The following is a 13,330-nucleotide window of genomic DNA, read 5'->3' on the forward strand; positions in this document are numbered from 1 at the left end:
ACTTTTTTTTCTTTTAAATTAAAAATATGTAAATTTATCTACAACTACGTGACTATTAACTAAAATCTCATAAAATTAAAGTGTTGAATATCAAATATCTATGATATTTATTACAAACTTTAAACAAAAACAAATACCATAACAATTTTAAAAGAAAAATATTAAAAATTCACAATTTAATCAAATTTAAACAAAGAGAAATATATATACTTGTGTGTGTATATATATATTATTAATACTTATAAAATTTGGGTTGGGTTGGGCCAACCCAATTTTTTTTAATGCAACCTGCGATGGGATTTTTTGGGTTGTTGGGTCATTGTACACCTCTAGTGTTGAGTTTAGTTTCCATTATGTTCATGTTACAACATGTTATACTCTTGTTTCAATTTGATTCATAGGGTTCAAAATTTATACTTTTAATGTCGGTTTTTCATTAAATATATGATATAAATTCAAACTAGATTAAATTAGTTATAAATTAATTAATAGTTGTAACGACATTCTAAGAATATTATGTAAATTTAAGCACTCCCAAATATAAATCTTATAAAACAAATGCATTTATCTTAGAGTTAGAAGAGATATTTATATGCTTGATTTGCAAGAACAAAAAACAAAAAATCAAATCGTTATCAAACGGGTTTTGGTTATTTGTCTTCATTATGAATAAGAAGTTGTCTTCTTTTATCCAGACCTTTGCAAGAAAGTTAGCCTATATTGTCGAATGTCGAAAACCTTGTGTTATAATGCAAATCGAACTTAATCAAACCAAAACTTGTAATTACACATGGTTTAGTTCAATTTTCGCAAGTACGTACACACGCACATGCACACGTTGCATGCCCACGCCCACACCCACCCTCACCCCACCCACACTCACACCCATCCATATCCATCCGTGTCCTTCCTTTATCCTTGACATAGATATTTCAATACCAAATATATTCTTCTAAAGTTTCAATACCAAATGTTATAATTGATTTTTCAAAATCGACCCATTAAATTTTAGGAATATAATTGATTCCTTTATTTACATCTTGCTAATCAAATTAAAGTGTTAGGTCCAAGGAGTTAGAGTTAAGAGTGGAGTTGTGAACTCTACCCGTTGTCTGGTCCAAGGAATTCGTGAGCCACGACCAACTCTCAAGATTTCTCAAACTCATTGTTCCAAATATCTCTTAAGATACCATAGAAGTAGATGTATACGTAAATTTATACATGAAATTTGCTTATTTCAAGCCTAATTACATAAAGAGGGAACAAAAATATGCATTTATCATACTCAATGATTCAAATACAAAAACAACACCCCTCCCACAAAAAAAAAAAAAAAAAAAAGGGTATAGTCGCTAATTGAAGTTGCGACTTTAAAACAAAAAAACAAAATGATAAGAGAATCAATCGATTCTTCGAGATCTGAACTTTGCAAAAACCTAACCTTCTCCACGTTCACTCGAGACTGTATCTCTATCTTCGATCTTTCTCTTCGAATAGCTCATCTTTCTTTCCTTCTTCTTGTCTGCGAACTTAAAGAATTTTCGCAGCCGCGTAGGGCAGGAACCGCCAACGCCATCGCCATCGCCATGGCCATCGCCACCGGTGGTCGAAGCTTCTGGATCTTTCTTCAAATGGCGATTGAATTGGCACATTGTGTAGAAGAAATGGAGCAAAAGAGAGAATAAACACACACCGGCACAAATGGAGAACAATCCGATGAAGCTCTGCAAGTGAAGTTGCTCGGAATCGAGTTCGGAATCTCCAGAACTGCAAGATTTTCTTGAGAACCACTTGTCGTGAATCTTTTGAAGATGGCCATTTTCTGATAGAGTGAGTATGGCGGTCGATAAATCTACCACTAATGGAGAGTCTCGTGGAAATGCCTACCAAAATTGCAATTTATAAGTCTTCAAGTTTTAGGTTTTTGTTTCAAAATAATATGGCTCATACTGTTAAATTCATTGAAGAAAAAGTTTGTATTTGCTCGTCAAAATGTATGAAAATTATTATTATCTTTTATATAAAATGTCATAATATTTATGATATTTTCGAATAAAGAAAAATGAGGCAAACTTATTTACAAATACATCAAAGTGGTAGACCATTATGACATCTATCACAGTTTATCGGTATATTTATAAATATTTTCAGCAATTTTACCATTTAAAACAATTACCCTAATATTTAAAATAATAAAATACAATAATTTCAAGAACGTTTTAAAGTGACAAACTCAATCACTAAATTAGACATTTTGAAAACTTGACTAAATAGGTATATTTTTAAAGGCATGAACCGAATGCACATATTTTTAAAAATTTGGGAACTAAATGCACATTTCTTCGAAATTCTGAGACTAAAAGGTTGGCAACAAAGTCATATATGTTTTTTTAGATGCTTATTTTTTTCTTTATATAATTTAATATTTTCAAATTTTTATCAATGTCTAATAAAGTTTTTAATTTCGTATTTAATAAAGCACCCAACAATCTATTGAACACGAAATTATAAAACACGAGGACTTACCAGACACAAAATCAAGAGTTAACGAGCTTGTTTGAAACGTTTTAAAGTTCATATAGCGTTATCATATGCAAAATGTAAAGTGCAGGGCCTATTTGATGCAAAATCTAAAGTTTAAGGATTGAACTTGTAATTTACTTATATGTTTTATTCTCCATTTTTTTTTTAAATTTAGTTTTCATTGTTTACAATTTTTCAAATTTTCAATTATTGGTGATTGTTAAAAATTGACTATCGATAAACTTATGGCTCGTTTGAATTGCCTTGAATTTTTTTTTTATTTCTTCAAAAAAATTCATTTTTATTTAAACAGTTTTGACAAAATTAGTTGAAAATTCACTTAATGAGTAGTTGTCAAACACTTTATTTTCTTTCAAAATGACTTAATTTTAAATCAGACATTTAAAAATGCATTCCAAACACATCCTTAAACAATATATACTTGGTGCATTGGTAGAAATTTAGAAAGGAAAAAAAAGGTCATCGAATGTTTTTAATCTCTCCAAAAGTTTCTAAATTTTTTGCAGAAATTTCTGAGTTTTCCTTTTATTGCATGGTTTCTTTGAATATATGTCAATTCACTGAGTAATATAAGTACTATATTATACCATATGAGTTTATCATTAGTCAAATCTAATATTTACCAATAACGAGATATAAAAGTCAACACGAACATAACTCAATTAACATAAAGTTTGCAATATCAACTCTAATGTTAGAAGCTCGAATCTTTCACCCCATATATTATTAGAAATACAGAAAAACAATTGACGATTAGATTGAAAGATGATAAAATATAAAGGACTAAAATGAAAAACTACATAAACATTAAGGGTCGTTTGGTTTAAGGATTGAAAATAGAATGTCTGGGAATAAAAAATGACCGTGTTTGGTTGTGTATGAGAATGCTATCAGAATTTTGTAAACAAAAATTGTGTTTGTGTTTAATTTATGAAATTAAGTATGAAAATCTTAGTATAATGGTATTCAATATATCAATAAAAAAATAATTAATTATGAATCAATAATAATTTTAATTATAAATATTTGAAGATTATAATTATAATTATAATTATTCAATATTTTAATTATAACTTTAAATATTTCAATAATTTTATAATTAAAATTAACTTGTTAATGAATTTAATGAAAGTCATGCTAATTATATTCTAACACTTAATCATTTTTATTATTAATTAAGCTCAATATTAGTAATTTTATTTTTAATTAAATAATATAAGAAAATATATTTAAATAGACAATATATTGTATAAAAGGTGAAGAAAATGAGATAAAAATATGATATATCAATAAAGAATAAAAGTATTTTGTAAATATGATATGTTAATAATGAATGGAGTAATAACAAATAATCACAATAAATAATTAACTTCTTATAAAGAATCAATGATGATTATATATTTATAATGAATGATCAAATTAAAATTAATCTTCATAAATTATTTGATTATTAAAAAACAATAAAGTAATAAATTATTATTATTGAAAATGAAGTTTAATACTAACTAAATTTAACTAATCCTAGTTTACTAATTAAATATATTTAAGTCAAGTAAATATTTTAATATATCATTATTGATTTATTAAAATAAATATTTATATCATTTTTGTTAAATTAATATTAATTAATTAATTAACTATATTCAAAGTGAAATTATATGTACAATGAAAAACAGATAGAGGGGAGAAAACTCATAGTTTTAGAAGAGAATAGAAAACCCCTTTTTTGTGAGAAATGAGAATGTTTGGGAATAACTTATTCCCAACAAATAGGTGAAAAATGTGAAATAAACATGAGAATTGAATACCCATGCCAATTCTCATACAGAAAACCTGTCAACCAAATGACCATTGGAGGGTTTTTTGCATGGGAATTGACATAAGTATCAAATTCTTATGTTTGTTTCACACTTTTCAAGCAAGTTATTCCCTGACATCCTCATTTCTCACGGATAAGGGATTTTCTATTCCCAGTTTTCTCTTTTTCTCTCTTTTCTTTTTACATATAATTTCACTTTGAATATAAGTAATTAATTAATATTAATTTAACATAAATAATATAAATATTTACTTTAATAAATCAATAATAATCTATTAAAATATTTACCTAACTTATTTTTACAATAAAAATTTACTAAATGAATGGAATTGTTTTTATATAAATTAATAATTTATTAGCCAACATTATCTTAAATATGTTTAATTAGTAAACTAGGATTAGTTAAATTTAGTTAGTATTAAACTTCATTTTTTCAATAATAATAATTTATTAATTTATTATTTTTTTTAAATAATTAAGTAATTATTTATTGAGATTAATTTTAATTTAATCATTCATTATGAACATATAATCATCACTGATTATTTACTGTGATTAATTTTTATTGCTCCATTCATTATTAACATATCACACTTACAAAATACTTTTTAGTATTCTTTATTAATATATCATATTTTTATTTCATTTTTTTTCCTTTTTTATATAATATATTATCCATTAAAATATATTTTCTTATATTATTTAATTAGAATTAAAATTACTAATGTTGAACTTAATTAATAATAAAAATGATTAAGTATTAGATTATAATTAGTATGACGTTCATTAAATACATTAATTGGTTAATTTTAATTATAAATTACTCGGTCTTCAAATATTTATAACTATTTGTAATTAACTTTTTATTGATATATTGAATATTATTTATTCTTTAAATTATTGATATATTATAATTATAATAAGATTTTCATGTTTAATTACATAATTAAACACAAACACAGCTTTTGTTCATGTAATTATGATAGCATTCCCATGCACAACCAAACACTCATATTTGATTGCCAGACATCTTATTCCCAAACATCATTTATTCCCAGACATCAATAAAACCTTAAACAAAATGGTCCCTAAAGACTAAAGCATATATTCGTAAAAAATAGTAGCTATTTATTTTTTGAAAAAGAAAAACACCTATTTTCTTTATCTCGTCCTCTCTAAATTTCTTTTCTTTTGTTTACCAAATTTTTTTTAGGTGGTTGTCAAATAAGAAACACCTATTAACCTATCGGATGGTAAATAATTTTCATCTATTAATCTCATAATAACAACAAGCTCAAAATTAATCGAAAGGAATAGCAAGAATGCAAAATATAGCAACAAAAAATGTAACCACATTTTGATGTGACATTCAAATGCAATACACATTTTATTATGAAAAACAATCACTATTATTAGTTTATATATCTTTCGACATCCTAGCCGATTTGTCTATTCCTTAGTCACCATAACTTAAACTCATTCTCTTTAGACCTTTTGCTCGTGTTGTTCACTTCAAACCAACATACATATTTTTTACTCTTCTCCTAGCTAAAAAATAACCAATTCAATGCCTAGATATTGTTTTGTTCAAGTATCTTCTTTCCTTGTAAATATACTAGTTACAAAATTCACCTATTTTGACCTAAATAACATGTTCAAAATATGTTTGGTTCATGGATTAGACTTCTTTGATAATTTAGGGAGCTGAGTTATGCATTCACCATGAAAGTTTGCTTATCCTATACTATAGGTTTGGTTTTTCTTACAAAAGAATATAAAACTAAAGAAATCTAATCTAAATATAGATTGCACTAACCTATGAAAACATGAACCAAACATATCATAAGGATTTATATCATATCTAAGCAAGAAAATTTTAGGCCTATTTGGTAAACATTTTGTTTTTTGTTTTTGATTTTTGAAAATTAAGTCCATTTCCTCTCAATTTTTTACAACGTTTTGCATATTCTTTTTATATAAAAGAGTTGACTTCTTAGTAAAATTTCAAAAACAAAAACAACTTTTTTTTTTAGTTTTAAAAATTAGACTTGGTTTTTTAAAACATTGATAAAAAGTAAAGAGTGTTTTATAGGTCTAATCTTCAAAAACAAAAAACGAAAAACCCAAATAATTACCAAACGAAACATTTGTAAAAGTCAAGGAGATGATAACTTGAAAGTTTTGTCTGAGATATACTTACAAATCCCCATCCACTTTTGGTGAACTGTTGACCTTGTATCGAATAATCGCAATACTCGGTGAGAAAGAGATCGATGTATGGCTGCTCGTCGACAATAGCGCTGACGGTCCCATTCTTGAGGGCAGCAGCATACTCTTCTGGGGATCCAAGAGCAATGAGCCTAGATTTTTGGACATTAAGTTGCTCACTTAAATAACTTTCAGCAAATGAACCAACTTGAAATCCTATACGCACATTGCTAGATATCAATGAATCAATTCCTGTGATAGGTGACTCGGCTAGTTGTACTGTAAATATCGATGTCAAGTTAGCGGTGTAGCTCGAGGTGATAATTAGAACCACAAAAAACCACACGACAATCACGAAGCGACCGAGTGTGCTCACAACGTTTTCTCCTGAAAATGAGAATATTTTGAACTTGTAGCGCTTGTAGAGAATATGATGAAGTACTTGACAGTAAGGAAACAAGCATGGAATCTCCAAATAAAAGACTTACTTTGTGCAAAAAACATAGTTGAGAAGCCAAACCTGCATGACAGTATAAGAAATACTAAGATGAGGATGAATATCAAGATTGAAGAACAAGAACAAGAACAAGCTATATATTGCATTGACTATATCAATCTGGAGAGACAAAATTCAACGTGCTCGAGCGATTTTGAACTAAAATAGAACTATGATTGAGTTCCATGTGAAATGTAAATCTATGATTAGTTAGAATGCTAGTGTTATGACACGAAAAAAATGTAAACAATAAAGATCAACATAGAGATTTACATGGTACACTAACAACGTGTTGGTTATGTCTATGGGTAGAGAGTAGTTTATTACTAAAAAAAAAAAAGATAATACAGATGGTAGAGAGAGACATTCAATAGGGTCAAAGGGTTTATATATGACACATCTCTTAACCTAGGCCCAAAAACTAAAATAATGCATAAATGAATACAAATTAGGTTTCGTCATTTGAAGCGGCAAATAACATATTCCAAGTATACCAATAGCTTGTTTGAGACAATTTATCATTCTCTAAAAAACCAAGGTTGCATTTTTCTTATATTGATCTCTTTGAATGTATCGAATCGGTTTATTTTCGTATCTATTCGATTAAAGATATGGACAAAAAGGAAATTTTCATAAGAATTTCCCTTGATTGAAAGGATGGCAGCAAAAACCTGCTGAAGTAAAGTGTTTATATGACACGAAAATGGTGTGAATGCATAAAACCATAGTTTGTAGGTTCTCAAAAAAGGTCGGATTTTTCGAACATTTCAGTTAATCATAGAGTTAACGACTATCCTTTCGACATGATCATCTCATGTGTTTAGTACTCACCAGAGGATTGTGACGAATTGTGTCCTAGGATGTCCTCGAAATTCTTCATTTGTCCGATGTTCCAGTATCCACACAACTAATCCAATGAGGAAGAAAAATGCTGCTGTGACAGCCCACATCATTGGTGAGAATGGGCGAAGGAATGCCAAAGGACTTGAATTCACCTTCTTCATAGGGGCCAAAACTACTAGCCCCGAGTCGATATACGGCTGCGTAAAATCAACCATCTTCGTCCGGCTAGTCACGATTGCAATGTCACCAACAGCAGCATCAAATTCCTACAGAAACCAATATCCCACATTCAGTAGAATCTACAAAAGAACAAACCAAAATGCTTCTGAAAATTTTACTTACTTTCAATGCAACTTTATTTACAAGTTCAAGGTAGCTAGGATTCTCCTCACCATCTCCAAACAAAATGAACTCATAATTAACTGCATATGGAAGCAAATTGATAGCAGCAATGAACACATCAATACAGTATCCTTTGATTGTTCCGTTTCCATTTCCCGGTGTCACGAATTCCTGATAACTAACTCTTCGTGGAACGGCGATTTTTAACCGCCTTCCATCGAGCGGAAGAACCCAACCACGTGGCTTTGTTGCCAATCCCCCAGGCCACATTGTGCTGCTTAACTGATCGGTTGACATAGAACGATTAATTGATTTTCCATACAACGTTTCGGGCGCCACGACAGATAAACCGGAATAGTTAGACCAATATCCAATTCTCTTCAAACCAGATCTCACAACATTTAAGATATCATATGAAGGATGTAAAGGGGATTTATCTAGAAACTGAATAGGCCCTGTTAAACCAGTCATTCTAATATTCAATAAATTGTTAAGTAAATCATTTCCTTCATTAAAGATTCTTAGTGAACTAAAATCCAAGGTCTCTCCACTAAGACTACCAGCATTTTTTGTATCTTTGGAGAATGAGATAGTGCCATTTTGATCCAATAACTTTTTCACTCCTCTTGCTATCATCCAAACAGTATCATAAGCATATAGGCCATATGTATTCAACCCAATTGATGAGCCATTACTCAGCTCGTTCCATCTCGACATAAACGATCGCTTACTTTTCGAATTGGGCGTGTGTAGACGAAGTGTAAGAACTCCTTGGATAGAGTTGGCAATTTTCAAAGGAAGTGATGAAGTAGAATCTAGTTCTGTTGATAGCCAACTAGAAGTTATCCAAACATAACCAGCTTCCATCATTTTAAGGCTTTGAGCCACTTCGAAAACCAAGAAACCAGTTTTCGAAAACGTGTACAATACGATTACTCGAGATTCCATCATTTTGATCTTTGTCAGTGCATCTTGAACTTCAGTTCTTGTTGCTGTTGGGTAAGGGGGAAGTGGGACTTTAGAGGAAATTTGCAAGCTTCTCTCTTCAAGTTTATCACCTAATGCAATCATACTGTTTCGACATTGATCGTCGTCGGTGAAAACTACGACGACGTCGTGCCAACTGTAATAATGAATCATATCAGCAATTGCATTCATTTGGAACAGATCATTTGGAGCTGTTTGAATGAAGTATGGATATTGCAAAGATGAAAGTGTTGGGTCTAATGCTGTAAATGACAATAATGGGATATGGAGTTCATTAGAAAGATGGGAAAGTATATGGGCCATTGTAGAGTCTTCTGGACCAAGGATAGCAACTGTGTCAGATACCATGTATTTCATTGCTGTGATCACAAACAAACAGAAGAAAAATTACTTTCAAGTTTAAAATAAATATACTTTAGTCTCGGTTCTTTCAACTTTGGTCCATTTCTAGTCTCTTTGGTTTGAGCTTTTATTCATTCATGTCTATGCATACTTCTAAAACGTTTGTTTTGATCTTGTACCTTTAAAAATGAATCATTTTGATTTCTATACTTTCAACTTTTATTTATTCAAGTTTATGGAAAACTTCCAAAACGTTAATTATGGTCTTTGTATTTTTAAAAAATGTATCATTTTAGTCTTGGTTTGCAAAAAATTAATATAAATTCTACAAACAACTGGAATCGTCGATATAAAATTATACTTATGGCTATATTTCAATTAGTGAAAGTAGTGCTATGGTGAAATTATGATTGAAAGAGATAAAAGAGAAAATGAAATGACTAGAATGATAATTTTCTAAAAATACACGAGACAAAAATGAACATTTCAAAACTATGAGGACTACCGTCTAAACAAATGAAAGCAAAAAGTATCGAACCAAAATAGTATTTAAAACTTCTTTCTACTATCAGAATGTTATGATTGAAAAAAAAAGAGATAAAATAGAGAAAGAAGAGACTAGAATGATCTTTTTTAAAAGTATAGGACCAAAATAGACGTTTCAAAACTTCGGGAACTAACGCCAAAATAGACTAAAACTGAAAGTACAAGACCAAAATAGTATTCAAACATCACTTCGATTATCAAAATGACAAGAATCAAGTCCATCAACAAAAGAGAAGAATGCATAAACCTTATGTGGGACAAAAGTGTACCTCCTGTTATACCAAGAAATCCACTATAATTTGCATCATGTATGGAAATAGATAGCTTTCTTCCACCAAGAACACTTGGATCAGAATTCACATCTTTCTCAGCAGCTTCAATGGCAATCTTGGAAACTTTCCCATTGACAGAACTAAGTGAAAATATAGCTCCAACTTTCACCACTTCATTTCTTGAGGCCCCTTCTGAAATTCCTTGAACACAAAGAAGTACTAAAAGAAGCCAAACCATACTCATAAAGATCAAGCTGAAAATTAAGCCTTCTGTGATCGAATATCACAACCGAATCTCGACTCGTTCGACGGAAACGAATCAACAAAGTTCGGCATTGTTACTACTTATCAGAAGAAACAGATGGAAAACCATATTTATCTAAAATATCATTATAAGTTCTAAATAAAATATATCTTTCTATATATAGAGAGAGTAATTATGAAATGGTACTAGAATTTCAGGATAAACCAAAGAACAAGTTTTCTTGCAACAAGAGGAAAAAAGATTATCTGATAACTAAAAACAGGAAGTTAGAACAGAATACTTTGTTTTCAAATTGAGAAAACACAAATAAAAAAGAAGTTCAAACTTAGCTGTTAAGTTAAAGGAGATTAAACTTGGAGGAGTAATGAAGATCCCACAATAAAGCAAATACAAGAAGTAGTAGCCAAGATTGCATCAATAATCTCAAACCCTAAGGAATAAGATCAAAGGTGAAAAAAAAAAGTGTTAGATAATGAAGCTATTAGGAAGAAGAAAGGATGATAAGAAAGACCCAAAAAACAGAGAAAATGAGTCTTAAGTATAATAACAAGAAGCACATACTTTTGCTTTTAATAACAAGAAGCATATATTGAGCAAAAAAAAAAAAAAATGCTTTCATAAGGACTTGATATGTCTGGAAAAAAGGCTTCAAACTCTACGACTATTAAAATTGTTAAATGATATAATATTAAATTTATCTTCATTCATCAACTTGAGTTTTTGGGTTAATCGATATTTGACATTTTATCAGAGTAGGTGGTTTCGAAGGCCTCGTGTTCAAATTAATGCAATTTTGTTTTCTCTTATTTACCTTTACCTATTAACTTAAATTTTAGATCATTAAGTGATTTAACCAAAGATTATTGTTATATCTAAAAGTTAATCTTGGAATTAGTGGGTGATAAATGAATATAATACAAGGCTTAAAAGTTCAATGGTGGATTTAAGACAAATTGTTGGGTCCTCAATAGCCTAAGTTTTTTTTTCCCCTATTTATTTATTATTAAAAAAAAAAGGTTAAAGAAAACAAGAAGCATATGAAAAGATGCTAAAAAGTAGTTGAAAGCAAGGGCTTAAAGGTGAAGGGAAGTGGGCACTGAGCTTTGTGGTGGTGCTTTCCAATATATTATATGATATTGTGCCACAACCAATGAGAATATTTCATAAGGTTGAATTATAACTTTGTCATTTTTTTAAATGTTTTCAAAATTTCATTTGACATTTGACCTTCTAAGTATAAATCCTTCACAATTTCAAATAAAATCTTTGACCTAAAGCATGGTAATTTTCATTATAGGTCATTATTATACCCTTCCATATCTTAATTTTTGTTTGAAATTCTAATGAATTTCTATTTTAAGATAGTTTTGAAATATTATAAAAGATAGGCTTAAACACCACTTTGATCCATGTATTTTTGGTTTTTGTTCGTTTGGTTCCTATACTTTCAAAAGGTTCATTTTGGTCATAATACTTTTTATTTTTGTTCATTTTGGTCTCTATATTTTAAAACGGTTCATTTTGGTCCGTATACTTTTAACTTTATTCATTTTGATCACCGTGCTTTTAATTTTGGTTCATTTTAGTTTTTATACTTTTAAAAAGTAACCAATTTGGTCCCTGGATCAAAATGGTAATTTTTTTAAAGTTTAAAAAGTAAAACAAATAAAATTTGAAAGTACAATGACCAAAACAAACTTTTTAAAAGTAGAGAGATCAAATTGAACCAAAGATGAAATTATAAATACCAAAATGAACATGTTAAAAATAGAAGAATAAAAATGAACAAAATCCAAAAATATAAGAACAGTATTTAAAGCTAAAAGATAATGTTGCAACTTTTTGAAGGGTAATATTTACAAATTTAAAATTTGTCATTTATTTTAATAAGATATAACTTTGAACTTGGTGAGTTGAGAATCCACCAAGTGGTTGTGGATAGCTAACCTAAGTGGGAAATTTTCTTCATATTGCCATATCCAATTTCCAATCCCAAAGGTCACCCCTCTTTGGGGCAGAGACATGATTTGCTAGCTCCACTTAAGCAATGGTGACCTACAAAACCTAGGATTTAAAGACTTGAGAGTGGTTTTCTATTTGTTTCTAACATGATGGAAGATAAAGGGGAGAAAAAAAACATGGCTGTCATTTTCAAATCGGTGGTGGGAATACTTTGAGAGAAACAATGTTGATTGTGAGATCTCTTTCATTTTTTTAAATTGAAATTCTAAACATGTTCAATGTGCGTCTTTGGGTTTGACTTTTTTGTTTCTTTAACTTTATGTGTTTTTATACTGTGTTAGATAAAGATGAGATGTCATCTCAAAATCAATTGACAATGAAATGAGTAACTCATGTATTTTATAAAAATTGAGAAGTCTCTCGATCTTTTCAAAGTGGAATTCTAAACGTGTCCTATCGAATGTGCTTCTTTGGGTTTCTAGTTATTTTTCTAAATTTTCTGTGTTCTGATATCATGTTAAATAAAAATGAGATTTCTTTACAAAACCAATTGACAATTAAAAGAGTAACTCATGTATTTTGTGAAGATCGAGGAATCTCTTCACCTTTCGTATATGTAAGATCTTGAAAGGAATGGAAAGGTAAAAAAAAAAAAAAAAAAAACCCTCTTTTGTCATTTGTCTTTGAAGTTGGGCAAAAATGGA

General features: G+C 29.3%; 1 protein-coding gene across 2 annotated transcripts; it reads right to left on the reverse strand.

The window, feature by feature from the left end:
* Nucleotides 1-1,230: 1,230 nt before the first annotated feature.
* LOC120078519 (glutamate receptor 3.2) lies at nucleotides 1,231-11,286 on the reverse strand. Of its 2 annotated transcripts, XM_039032791.1 has the most exons (7): nucleotides 11,226-11,286; nucleotides 10,397-11,094; nucleotides 8,253-9,598; nucleotides 7,899-8,176; nucleotides 7,060-7,091; nucleotides 6,564-6,958; nucleotides 1,233-1,883 (listed from the first exon to the last, which is right to left on the reverse strand). In XM_039032791.1, exons 2-7 carry the CDS (start codon nucleotides 10,641-10,643, stop codon nucleotides 1,437-1,439), a joined length of 2,745 nt encoding a protein of 914 aa, XP_038888719.1. In that variant the 5' UTR covers nucleotides 10,644-11,094; nucleotides 11,226-11,286; the 3' UTR covers nucleotides 1,233-1,436. The 2 variants fall into 2 exon arrangements, with proteins under 2 accessions (XP_038888720.1, XP_038888719.1); XM_039032792.1 differs by lacking the exon at nucleotides 11,226-11,286 and having other exon boundaries at nucleotides 1,231-1,883; nucleotides 10,375-10,493.
* Nucleotides 11,287-13,330: the final 2,044 nt, after the last annotated feature.

This window comes from Benincasa hispida, chromosome 5, assembly GCF_009727055.1.
Source record: "Benincasa hispida cultivar B227 chromosome 5, ASM972705v1, whole genome shotgun sequence".
In the NCBI taxonomy this organism is placed as follows: Eukaryota; Viridiplantae; Streptophyta; class Magnoliopsida; order Cucurbitales; family Cucurbitaceae; genus Benincasa; species Benincasa hispida.

Excerpts from the sequence above, each read along its gene's own strand:
- LOC120078519 (XM_039032791.1), bottom strand. The coding sequence starts at position 10,643 with ATGAGTATGGTTTGGCTTCTTTTAGTACTTCTTTGTGTTCAAGGAATT. Across the intron at positions 8,177-8,252 it reads TAAATAAAGTTGCATTGAAA|GAATTTGATGCTGCTGTTGG; the intron begins GTAAGTAAAATT and ends TGGTTTCTGTAG. Across the intron at positions 6,959-7,059 it reads AACTATGTTTTTTGCACAAA|GAGAAAACGTTGTGAGCACA; the intron begins GTAAGTCTTTTA and ends TCTCATTTTCAG.